We start from the raw sequence: 13,353 nt of genomic DNA, 5'->3' as shown, positions 1-13,353 counted from the left end.
AGGAAGGAAGGAAGGAAGGAAGGAAGGAAGGAAGGAAGGAAGGAAGGAAGGGGGTCTATTTCTAATCTGTCCAAATGGGTTGGGGCAGCCCTGACCAAGACCCCTGAACATCCTGATGACAGGTGGTCTGCTTTCTCAATGAGACAGTTCCTGCCCCGTCATCAGGCAGCTGTCAGGACTGGACTCAGAGTGGGTCCCTGTGAAGCTCTGGCCCTGGGAGTCTCCTTCTCGCTGGGCTGCCCTGAAGCAGTAAGACCATCACTGAGACAGGCGGTGAAGGCTACTTTTACTGGCCCCTCAACTTTCCCCGGTCCTTTCACTAATCTGTTCATCTGGCTCCAATGACCTTAAGAAGCGGGGTCCCCAGGACTACTCCTGATCTCCTGTGTGTACCTATCCTCTGGGGTCCCCCGCTCCAGAGGTCACAACCTGCTGACCCAGCTGAAGTGACCTTCCAGCCCTCTTTCACCTGTTGCAGGAAGAACGTCTGAAGGCCTTTGTCTCGGAGCTTCTGAGGAGGATGTTTTTGCCCCGTCACAACGGTAAGCCCCACTGGGTTTCCCCTCGTGCCCACATACCATACAGCTTGGAGAAACATCAACAGTGTCCAAAGCTCTGCACGTACAGCTGACTTCTGTCTTGTTCCCTGGGGTTGGTTAAGAATCGCCCACACACAAGGCAAAAGGAGGCAGCACAGAAACCCTGAACGCTGGGGTGTGGTGGATGAGGAGGGTGGGGCAGGGGCCATGTGTGCCCTCCTGTTCTTCGCCCAGGAAGTACAGTGGTAGGAACTCAGACATGGGGCGAGGAGCCAGGAAGGGCTTCCTGGGGGAGGTAGCATGGAAAGTGAAAACAGGAAGGCCCATACGAGGTGGTGGAGCCCACAGCTCACAACGCCAATGCCTGCAGGACCCAGGTAGGTAACATACCCAAAGGAAGCAACCCAGGTGGGGCGTAGGCAAACATGCCCCCCTTAAGTGGGAAGCTAACTTAAAAGCCTAGTCAGGTGCCTCTGCCTCATAGAACTCGTGGGTTTTCTCACCTCCCCTGATGCAGTCTGTGGAACCATTGTCCATCCACCCACATGATTACTTGGTTAGCGCATGTGTCCCCAAACACAGAGGTGATCACTCACCTCTGAGAAATTACCTGGCGCAGCCTCCTTGTCTTCCAGATAGGCCCAGAGAAGTTTAGTGACTTAACCAAAGTCACCCAGCAAGTCTCTGGCAGAGCTGAGCCCAGAACCCTGGCTTCTTGCTTCCCTAACAGGGGCTTTTCTCTGAGTTCCAACTCAAGGACTCATGTTGGGACTGCAGAGTGAGGCTAGAGGAGCAGGCAGTGGCTCAAATGCTTGCCAGGCTGAAGAATTTGGCATCTATTCTAAGGCCCATGGTAGCCAGGGAAGGTTCTGGGCATGAAGTGAGCAATTTTGTGTTCAAGAAAGAGGTGGGGAAGGATGGTGACGCAAGGTCCAACAAGGCAGTCAGAGAGAGTGCAGGTAGGCAAGGATGTAACCTGACCTGGGATGAGGCAAAAGATGAAGGAGAAAGCGCCACCCCCATCCTCACTTTGCTAGGACCTATCCCAGGGAGCTCATTCAACAAGTGTATCTTAGATCCTGGCCAATAGGAAGGGTGGTGTCCCTCAGCAGATACCTGGATAACGAAGATGCAACACACACACAGAAAAGCAAACCCACACACACACACACACACACACACACACACACACACACACACATTACTCGGCCATAAAAAAGGAATGAAATCTTGCCATTTGAGACAACATGAATGGAGTTACAGGGGATTATGCTAAGTGAAATAAGTCAGACAGAGAAAGACAAATACTGGATGTTTTTACTTACATGTGGAATATTATAAAAAGCAAATAAACAATACAGAGACAGACCCATAGATACAGAGAACAAACTGATGGATGCCAGGTAAGGGGGCAGACTGTAATGGGAGAAAATGGTGAAGGGGATTAAGAGATGCAAACTTCCAGTTATAAAATAAATAATTCATGGGAGTGTAAAGTACAGCATAGGGAATATAGTCAATAATACTATAATAATTTTGTATAGTAACAGATGGGTACTAGACTTATGGTGATCACTTCTTAATGTCAAATCATTATGTATACACATGGAACTAATATAATATTATGTGGCAACTATATTTTAATTTTTAAAAAAGATCGGAGGATAGATGGAAGACCAGAGGTACTGTCCCTATCCCAACCCCCACCTAACTGGACCAAATACCACATTAGGCCAGCAAGAGGGTATTAGGCCCTCCCCTGAGCCCCGAGTGTTGATGGGTGGATGAGGTGGGATGAGAGCTGGTCAGTGCAGAGGACAGGGGAAAAGGGTTTGCCAAAACTCAGTGTGCCAAAAATGATGAATTCATTCAAATTCAATCTGAAAACTGACCATATTCAAGTTCACCACATTTACCAATTCACCAAAAACTTGCTTGAAGAACTATTTTTTATATATTTAATAATTCAGTATATTCATGAATATTTACCTTCTTTGATATATTCAATGGCTATTTTCTTTTTCACTTATTGTGTGTGTGTTAATCCTCACCTGAGGATATTCTTTCCATTGATTTTTAAAGAGAGAGTGGAAGGGAGGGAGGGAAAGTGAGAGAGGGAGAGAGAGAGTAGGGAGGAGAGAGAAACATCAATGTGAGAGAGATACATCAGTTGTTGCCTTCTACACATGCCCTGATTGGGTCCAACACTCTAGCCACTTAGAAACACCAGCCAGGGCTTCAATGGACATTTTCTTATTAATATAATCAAATGTCTAGTGTTTTAAAGTTAAGTTTTCAATTTATACTGACTTTTTTCTAATCCTTTTCTGAGACATTTCCTGTTTCTTCCAAGATTTTAGCATTTTTCAGGCATGTATAGCATTTTCAACCATTTCTCACAATTAAACGACAATAATAAAATTCATTGATACAGTCATAGGAAGACTCCAACATACTGAACATTCCTTAAAATCGTGCTAAGAAGAGTAATTTTGTAAGAAGGCTTTCATAGTTACTGAATATGTTTGAGAGAAGTTCCTTTAAAACAGGACTTTAATAACTGGGCGGGCATTAGAGAGACCTGGCTTTGTGGAGGGGCTGCCTGAAGGGGATGGAGATGATGCTCCTTGAGGAAGGAAAGGGGCACATCCAGGCCCTTCCCTGCTCTGGGCATTGGAGCAGCCAGGGGTCAGCTGGCCTGGCCCACACTGCCCCTGCCTACACACAGGACACTGAGCTCCTTGTCCATCTCATTCACAGAGCTGCTCAGTGAACAACACCTCCCGCTGCCCAGCATCAAGGGCCTCTCCTTCAACAAGGCCCGAGTGGAGCTCTCTGAGGTAAATGCTGGGTAAAGAAGCTTCTGGAGACACAGTGGGAAGTCAGAGCTAGAAGGGCCTTAGCGTCGCCTTGGTCCCTGTCCTGCTGAGGCAGAAGCTGAGGCCGGGGCATAGGAGGCACCACATGTGGCAAGCCCTTCACCTTCCTTAACTCACCATCTCCTCACAGCCAACCTGGGGGTGATGCCCCCTCTACAGATGAGAAAACGGAGGCTCCGAGGGGCTACAGGAATCCCTCAGGGAGCCAGGCCTTAGGCTCACTGTGAGGTTCAATGCCTTACACAGGTGGTTGTCACAATTAGTTCCACGAAGTTGATGCTGTGACTTGTCCCATTTTACAAACAAGCGAATTAGGGCTCCGAGAGGCAAAGTCATGGCACAGCCACAGCCGCCGTCTCACCTCAGAGCCAGGCCTGTTAGGGCAAAGGGATGGACGGTGGGTTGGGCTCATTGGCTCACTCATCGATTCACTCCTAAGCCGCCTCGCACGTTGTGCTAGGTGCACACTGCAGGTTGTATCACCACTCCTCCTGTAGTCTCCATGAGTGGCACCACCTATAGGTGGGTGGTGCACAAGCTGTGCATCCTTCCCTGGCTTCCCTGTCACTCATTCATTCACTACCACTCATGCAGCCAGGCAGTATGTGTCCCTGGCTGCTCTGTGCCTGGCCCTGTGCTGAGTGATACTGGGACAAAGAGGTGAGTTAGACCCAGTCCCTGACCCCCCCCCCCCCCCAGAAGCTCCCATTCTGGTGGGGAAGAAGGTGCAGGCAGGAGCACTTGGATCCCAGCAGCATGGGCGGGCCCAGCAGAGGTTTGGGCACTGTGGGTGGGAGCATGTGGAAGGCTCGAGCCTGGTGACAGATCCACCTCAGGGTGGCCCGGCCGGATGAACCCCAAAGCATCAGGAACCAGTCTGTTCCTTCCCTCGCTGACATTTCCAAGACCCTCCTTGCCCTCCAGTAATCCTCTTATCCAGTCAGTCCCTGGCTCTGTCTTCTTGCCACGGGGGAATGGTGTGTTCTTAGGACTCACACAACCCCTCCAGGAGAGGCAGACGCAGCCTCGGGAGAGCTGGTTTATAGGATGGATGTCCATGTTGCTCTGCTTCTACCCACAGGAGTACATGCTGCTGACCATTCCAGAGGAATAGGTTCTTGCCGAGGACCCCTCCATCCAGCCACAAGTGCTCCAGACCCTTGAGGCTCCAAGAATGGCTACAGTCACAGTGGAAAGTCTGGGTTGCAATAAAGATGACTTGCTTGAGAAAGAGTCTGGTTCTGAGTTTGCCAAGAGGTTCTGGAAGGTGGCAAGGCCATCTTGAAATGTTCAAAGAAAGGGCTTTCTCCCTGATAGTTCCTGCTTCCCCTGGCCCCTCAGCGAATATTATGAATTCAGTGCTCGGTTTCTCGGGGAAGGGAGGGTTCCTCAGAAAATGGACCAAGAGCCTGAGTTTCCCAAGTCCAGGCCCTGAGAGGATGGGGTATAGAAAGACACACAGAAAATCTACATGCAACAGGAGAGGTCCCCTAGTCAAGATAAAAGAAAGAAGCAGGGAGGAGAAGTTTTGGGGTCCCCAAGAAAATAAGCTCAAAGATAGGTGGGAGGCCTTGAGTATGGAGGAAAGGGGCAAAGGAAAGCAGCCAGACCACCCAAGAGGGAAGCTGGGTCCAGGTGGGTGACTGTGAGACGCTGCACCTCACAGCTGCACCTCAGAGCTTCCCTGGCCCTGCAGAGTGTGGCAGGGGGCAGTGGAGTTCTCATGTGCCCAACAGCAGTGCCTGAGCCCTCCCGCCTCACCAACATCCCACTCCTATGTAGCCGGGGCGGGCAGGGCTGTGAGCAGAGAAGGGCAGGGAACCAGAGGGCTTTGCAGTCAGATGAAAGCAGCCCCACGGTTGCCAAGTGTGGGGAGATGGCAAAGCTTGGAGAGATAGGCACTAGCCAAAGCCGATAATAAGGTAGGACTGGCCCCAGAAAAAGGCAGGTGAGGAGAAACTTAGGATTGTCATAAAATGCCCACCACAGAGAGAACGGGGGCTTAGGATGGACTCTGCCCTGGGAGTGAATTAGTGTCCGGCTCCCTCGGTAACCCCAGCTGGCCTCGGGAAAATGGAGGAGTTACAGGCGAAGCCCTCCTAAGCGCCAATTTTCCACCATGGAGCCCAAACCATGGAGGGACACCCAAGGATTGGTGCAGAGTCCCTGTCCTGTAGTAGGAGGTTGGCATCCAGAGCAAACCATGCGGTAGGTTCACTACTTGACTCAGGACCTGTTTTTTAAATCTGAACCACAAGCCCAGCATTGAAGAAAAAATATCCCCAACCAGCAGCCCCCAAGCGGTCTCTGAGCTAGAGGGTAGGACAGCCCTGCACGTTGGCCGTGCAAAGTCTCCCGGCCCTTGGTGTGTATATGAGAAACACCTAAGATAAACTAAAGCTGGAGACACTTTCCCAGGGGAGAGCTGAATGCCACTCCAAGCCCAGAATTTCCCCACCTGTGTGTGAGCACAGTGCCTGGCCCACGGTAGACACAGAGTATGAAATGATCGAATGCCATTTCCTCAGGACCGTGAGGAAAGCTGGGCAGGCCCTGACTCACTCCTCACACCTATCCAGGCAGGAGAGAGCCTTTGCTCCAGCCATGGGGGCCCTCATTCCCCGCATGCCTCTAACAAGTGCATCTCACTCTGCAGTCTGACTTTGAGTCTCCGGGTAGCATTGGGTGGTGCCTGACAGGGTGTGCAGTGGACCCATTGCCAGGCCGGGTAGCCAACTAGCAGCAATGTGTAGCCAGTGAATGGCAAACCAGCAGGAGGTGCTCAGAGAGAAGCAGCAAAAAGGAAGTGCCCATCAGCCACTTCCCGCTCTGGGAATGAATGAAAAGCACCTCTTGGCCCACACATACTCCACTTTGACTTCCAAAGCAGAATCCACAGGCCTAACACTGAATGTGGACATCAGTGGGGAAACTGGGTAAAAAGGGAACAAATCCTACACACAGACATCTGCAAACATGTCTTAAAGTAAATTCTTGGCCTTTTCAAACCTCTTAAACATCTATAACAAGGTATATACACATGCATAGGTGTAGTAGAACGTATCAAACTCTATCTCCCACTGAAAATATAAACTTCAGAGCGAGGTTAAAATGTCTCTATATCTGCCTTCTTTCTGGTAAAAGCATTGGGAAGGATATGTTTTGAGGGTAAAGAAGCAGCCACGAAACATCATATTTTCTGGTTGTAAACAAGGTATAATAGTTGCCAAAATCTAGGTACACCATATTGATAGGGAAATGGTATTAAATCTGAGAGAAAGGTGCAAAACAATTGAAAATACCTGACCCAATGATAAGTAATATTAATGATGATGACAGTAAATTATGGAATACTCACATATGCCAAATATATGCTAATTGCTTTAATCATCATGACAACGCTATGATAGGGACAATATTATCTATATTTTATCGATGAGGAAACTAAGCCAGAGAAAATTATTAGATAATGTCCCAAGGCACCACACACTGAACCAAGATTCACACACACATCTGTCTGGCCCCAAACCCTGCGCACAGGAACTCTGCCTTCCCCAAAACACTGATTCATCATCTTTAATAAAACACAAGGCTCATCAAAAATCTCATGAGAGATGCATATCACATGATCTCACTCATTTGTGGAATATAATGAACAGCATAAACCGATGAACAAAAATAGAACCAGAGTCACAGAAGCATCAAACAGACTGTCCAACCTATGCGGGAAGGCAGGGGGGAAGGGGGTAAGAGATCAACCAAAGGACTGGTATGCACGCATATGAGCATAACCAACGGATACAGATGTGGGGAGGAGGGGAGTGCATGTGCTGGGGGATGGCCGAGGAGAGGTCAATGGGGGCGGGGGGGAGGAGACTTATGTAATACTTTTAACAATAAAGAATTTAAATTTTAAAAAAATCTCATGAGAGATATTTACCCTTAGAAATAAAAATTAACCCAAAGTTTACATACAACTCCAGAGAATTCAGGAACACAGATTTATCTGCTGTGAAAGGCCCTGTGAACTCCCAATACCAACAAAGATCTGAGATTGATTACACCAGAGAAGGAAACCAAGGCAGGAGTCTGGAAAGACTGCTGAGGGACCTAGAGGGGCACAGACAAGCATATACACAGATAAAGTACAAATGCGTACACATATGTGTGCATTTCACTAAAAAAACACAGGAAAGGTCAAAATTCTGATGCCTCTGTCACCAGGACACCCCGGCTATGGTGACACGTTCACCCAGAGGCAATTAAGAATTGGTATCTGCATTATCACCAGCAACTGGGATCCAGCCAAGCCTTGGCCAGCCTTGAAAGGACCCTCCCTTTCAAGAGTCAGCAGTCAAATCACTTAGCACTTAGGGCTTGACAAGGGAGCCCCAGTGCTCAGCCTGCTAAGCCACCTTCTGAGAAACCGCTCATGTGGGTCCTGGATTAGCAGAAGTCAATGGCTGCCCCACCTCTTAGGGTTGAGGGAGAGAGAAAGACAAGGAACCAGGAAGCCCCAAGGGGCCTTCAAAGGCTACATCCCGGATGTGCCCCGCCCCACGCCTGGAGTAGGGTTCATTCCTTGGGTCCAGAGAAACCATTAGCAACCATTAGCAAAATCAAGGGCCACACCCACTAATGGGTGTCACAAATTTCAACTAAAGGATCACTCACTTTCTCTCAAATGTCCAAGAAAAATAAGATCCAGGACAGTTGGGTTTTGTCCTCCTTATCATCACGTGTAAAACCCATGGTTCTAGTCTCTGGGAATAGGTCAACTATTGTTTGTTCTATGCATCTGACATTTCAGCAAATCCCAAAATGGGGCCTTTGGCAACCAGAACTACACTTGACGTCCACAGTTTGAGAACCACAGTGGGGTTGGCAAGGGCCAGGCAGCAAACATGCTGAGCCTGCTTGAAGGCAGGAACCCAAACCAATGCCTCCACGTCAAGTGAGCAGAAGCAGACATTAGCCACACTCTGTCAAAATCATCTCCCTCTCCCACACTCTTGCTTTCTAAAGCTGTGATACACCACACAGCAAGATGGTGACAGGATGCACAAAATCACAAAGATCCTAGTGGTAGGAACTGAACAGATGACTGAGAACAACCTCTTAAATAGGGGAAAGCCTGAGGCCAGAGAATGGGCTCTAGAATTTTGGGAGCCATTAAATAAAGAACAGGTGAGAGGAAGCCTCACATAGAGATTAAAATTTCTAAAATAGAAATGGAAGGACAGCGGACATCTGAGAACATTTCACTCTCATCCCAGAGGCACTCTGGGAACGGAACGGGGGCTGAGGAATTTATGTAACAGCCATGCTTACAATCCCCAGGCCAGCATTCAGGCTTTTGCCCCCTTCAGACACTGTGTACCTTCCAATCCTCCTGCATCCATCACTTTATTCCTAAATCTGTGCATGTTTGGATACTTCCTATTGCATGCACCTGATATAAAATGTCCACAGAGAGATACCCTGTCCAAAGTGACCCCATGCCCTCTCCCTCAGGTCCACCCTTCAATTGGTCAGTCAATGCTGAGTGCCAACCTTGGGCAGGGTATAGCACTGGCACCTTTACTAAAGGGCTCTCAATGAGTTGGCACCTGCTCTACTCTGCCATTCAACCAGCACCCACATGACTCAGGGATAACAGGCCTTTGAAGATTTAAAATATGAAGGGGAGAGTACCTGGTCGGGCTAACCCCTCTGAAAAATTTCCAGACACCATGAACATCTCTCAGAGAGATAATGGCAAATGTCACAACCATTAGCAGGTGCTGATCTTGGAAAGCAGCCTGTATCACGCCTCCCTTATCAGCACACTTGAATGGGGCCCCTTCGTGTCTGATCACTTTCCCTAGAGGTGTTGGTCTATAAAAGTGGGATGCCCCTTTCCGTCCGACACTCCCAGCAATAGCAGGAGGAGAGGCAGCTTCCGAAAAAGGTCGCCCATCAACACCGACCCATCGACACTGGGCAAGGTAAGAACTCACTAAATCAAGTTCACAAAAGAACGGGCTGAAATTCGGAGGTGGAAACAAGCTAGGACAGTTCATCAGAGGACGATCACTAGGGTTTGCATTTAGAATCTCTTCAGCCCCCTCCCTACTAAGCCACACAGCACTCTGCCTAGCACAGTAGGTGTTGCAATTGCTGGTTATGCAACTGCTTTTAGAAAAGGGGGATTTGTTACTGGGACTCTCCAAGGGTCCCACTAAAGACGATGTCTAACGATAGCGCCATCAACTCAGTCACAGGCATAGGATTTTATTATTTTTTCCTCACAGAACACTTACATGTCACCTGAGACAGTAAAGGCCAATTTCGCACAGATGAGGGTAAAATCAGAAAAACAATGAAAATGTGATGATTTTTTTATAACACCTAATTTGTTCAATGTGAAGGACTGGCATTGGCTTCTGATTATGTTCTTCCCAACATTTCTGCAATAGTGATTCTGCTGATGGTGCTGCTAAGTGGCAGGCAGCTAGATCTGAGCAGTGCCTACCTACCAATGCAAGAACAAAGGTCCCCAAGTCTGATTTTTTAAACTTGTCTGGAGAGAAAAATCCAAACAGAGAGAACCTACAAAGTCTACTTGCTTCACTGAGGGAAAACGCCCTAAGACACGAGCCTCCATGTTACCCATGATTCTCAGTGACAGCCAGACTTTGAGAATCATGGTAGGGTAAGAATCTGACAGCCACTGAGTGAACAGCTGAGCTCAGAGTCAAGTGGGGCTTTCCTGTCTGGGAGTGCACCCAGCTCTCTGCCTTCAGCTGGAAACAGCAGTAATAATACTACCTTAGTGCCTGGACTTACTGGGAGGATTGTATAAGATGTTGTAGATGTGCCGAAACCGGTTTGGCTCAGTGGATGGAGCATCGGCCTGCGGACTGAAGGGTCCCAGGTTCGGTTCCAGTCAGGGGCGTACCTGGGTAATAAGGATATATGTACAGACACACCCCATCCAACAGAGGTAGAGTTGAGACTTACACATTCATACAATCACATCAGTTATGGCTGCTCAACCCCAGCCTAGAGGAAGAGGTCATGTGACCTGTGGTCAGTAGGATCACCCATTGCCCTGCACACAGAAGGGGCCACAGAAGGGGAATGGCCTGGTTAACTCGATCATTCATTCCACACTGGGAGCCCGATTTGTACTGAGAACTAATACAACTCTGTGAACTGGCTCATGCCACCATCAAACCAGACCAGTGCTCTCCTGAAACAGAAGAACAGGTTTCAGAAGACAGAATGACCCTGAGATGATCTCACTCACAGGGGGATGGCTCTGGCCTCTTCAAACTGAATTAAAATGCCAGGACAGCCCAAATACCAAAAAGATGAAGAATGCCAAGCCTGGGAATGGTTGATGGGGTGGTTTAGTCCTGATCATGATAATTACGAGGGGTTGGGGGCTGGACAATGGGCACAGGTAAGTCTTGTTGCCTGCTCTATACAAGTTCCACCATTTGAATAAAGAGGACTCAAGCCTTCCCTCTCAGGGTTGTGCAGAGAGTTTAAAGCAGCTGATATCCATTTTCTATTCACAAAGGGATGGCACTTGGTAAGCTCACACCAACAAGGACACTGCTACACGTTCCCTGACCAGAAGCAGGGACCTTGACCGCTACTGGAGAGATAACATTTGTAGCTGGAGAATTCAAAACTCTCCAATACCCAAATGGTAACTCAGACCACTCCAAGGATGTTTGTGTCAAGAGGACTGGCAGGAGGATGTGGGACGCTACCCAGAAAGCCTACAGTAAGGGCGAGGCCTGTACTCAAAGGGTGCCCCCAGCCCACAGACATCTTTATGCACAGGTGTACAGAAATGACAGAGAGGCCTTTCCTCCAAACATTGACTGCCATGTGCTAGAACGTTGCCCCATGAATACAGTACGCATACAATATCGGCAATGTGAATGTCACCCTCGTAATGAGGTAGGAACTTGTGTGTACATCCAATATAAACATACTGGCAGCCCTACGGTCCTCTGGGAATGTGGTGTCTGACGAAGCCTTCATTTGCAGATATCAGCCACCAAGATGCTAACCCTCTGGGCCTTGGCCATCACACTGGCTGTCCAGGCAGAAACGCTTGACCTGCTGACCCCACCTACACTGCTGGGAAAACTTCCTGTGGAAAGACCTCCTCTACTACCTGGATGGTTCGGCAGATCTCCACCAACTCCAAACGGTTCTTCATCTGTAAAAATTCTATCGGGGACTTCAAATCCTGGCTGTATCCCTGTGGCCAAGTACTTCATGTCTAGCAGCAAACTCAATGACTGTAAGTAAGAACTGTTTCACCTATTCACCTTTAACTTTCACACATGCTTCTCATGTCCAAGGCTACTTAAACCTTTTGAACAAGTGGTTTTCAAAAAGGAGGTGGTATCAGAATCACCTCAGGAATTTATTAACAAAATAGCTGCCTGGGCCCCACTCCTGGACATTCTGATGTAGCAGTACCACAGTAGTACTGGTTTTCTAATAAGATCAAGATGATACTGAGGCTGCTTGTCCACACATTGGGTAGAACATGTCAAAGCAAGCTTGGAGAAGGGACCTCTTGGATCCAGCAACCTCTCCATTTGCCTGCCTTTTATTATGACTCTTATCACCTGAACACTGCCAGGAAATCTCAGAGCTTCTCAATGCTGAGCCACAGAACTCAGCACAGACACCCATAGGTGCTTAACGCATCAACTGCTTGACCAGGAGCCAGGACATAAGAAATGCGGGCCCAAGTCCAAACTCCTTGACCAGATTTATGCTCACCAAGCTCCTATATCACGCCCTCCCTGAGTCTCAGCTTCCTTTAGGAGATGTGAAATTTTGTCCCCCAGTAGTCTCCTAGGATCTGAAGGCAGAGGAGTCAGGAATTGCAAGAGACGCCCTTTGAGAACAAGAAGGGAATAGGACTCATCATCAAACAAATGCAAGAAGGAAAGTCCTCGTGGCTACTCTTACCAGCCTTCTGAAACCTAGGCTGGCCTTCCAGCATGATAGGACAGGGTGACAGAGAGACACGCAGCAACTGCCTACTGACCACAGTGCCCAGCCCCACAGCTCACCCACCACTAGAAACATATACCCCACTCTTCTGACCATCCTACCTTGTTACAAAATATTCAGACAGTGGTACAAAGGACAGCTGTGCACTCATCAAGCAGCATATGGTGGTGATGGTGATGGTTAATTTCATTGTCAAATATATAAAAACCAAAAATATATACACAGCAAACACCTTTGTAACCAAAATCTGCATTAAGAATAAAAGCAGGCATAGGGTTAAAGGCCCCATAACTCTACCTGGGTTGAACATCCTTCCCTCCTCCTCTCTCCCTCCAGAAGAGGCCTCGGGCCTGATTGCTTTTCCCACACCATTTTTTATATTTTACAACACATGGCTACTTTTTCTCAATCAAATTAAAAATTTGCACCACATGTTATAAAGTTTCCCCAAAGGTAGCCAGCTTGCATTGTCTCATACTTATGTTTCTAAGGCGATTCATCCATGTTATAATGAGAAATATTAGCCATTCGTTTTCACTGCAATATTCTACCTGATGAATCCTCCATGATTTACATCAACTTTGTTCTTGCCCAATTTTGTACTACTCTGAGAAATGCTGACCAAAATACTCTTGTGTGGGTCTGGAGGTTCACATGCGCAATAGATTCTCTGGGACACATATCTGGGCTGGAGGTGTGTCCACATCACCCCACACAGGCAAAGGCCCTCCAGACTGCAGAGCCCGGGGCATGGGAAGCAGCAGCAAGGCCCCAAAAGCCATGGCCTAGAAGCTTCACAGGGGCTGGTACTAACAGACTTCTCCCTCCTGCTACTCTACTGGAACAAGAATCTTGTCCCTCAGTCCAATTCACTTTCGTGCTAGGCAGCCAAGGATGACTGT

The 13,353-nt window shown here is 48.3% G+C and overlaps 1 protein-coding gene across 1 annotated transcript in view; it reads left to right on the top strand.

Moving 5' to 3' along the window:
* The window catches only part of LOC107183217, an 18,368-nt gene extending 13,731 nt beyond the window's left edge, over positions 1-4,637 (top strand). Inside the window, exons 13-15 of the mRNA XM_015564499.1 lie at positions 479-542; positions 3,300-3,379; positions 4,500-4,637. Coding sequence (XP_015419985.1) covers positions 479-542; positions 3,300-3,379; positions 4,500-4,532 — 177 coding nt within the window. The 3' untranslated portion in view covers positions 4,533-4,637. The remainder of the gene's footprint in view (positions 1-478; positions 543-3,299; positions 3,380-4,499) is intronic.
* The last annotated feature ends 8,716 nt before the right edge of the window (positions 4,638-13,353 follow it).

The sequence above is a fragment of the Myotis davidii genome, unplaced genomic scaffold, assembly GCF_000327345.1.
Source record: "Myotis davidii unplaced genomic scaffold, ASM32734v1 scaffold38, whole genome shotgun sequence".
NCBI lineage: Eukaryota > Metazoa > Chordata > Mammalia > Chiroptera > Vespertilionidae > Myotis > Myotis davidii.
This window is presented reverse-complemented; position numbering and strand designations above follow the sequence as displayed.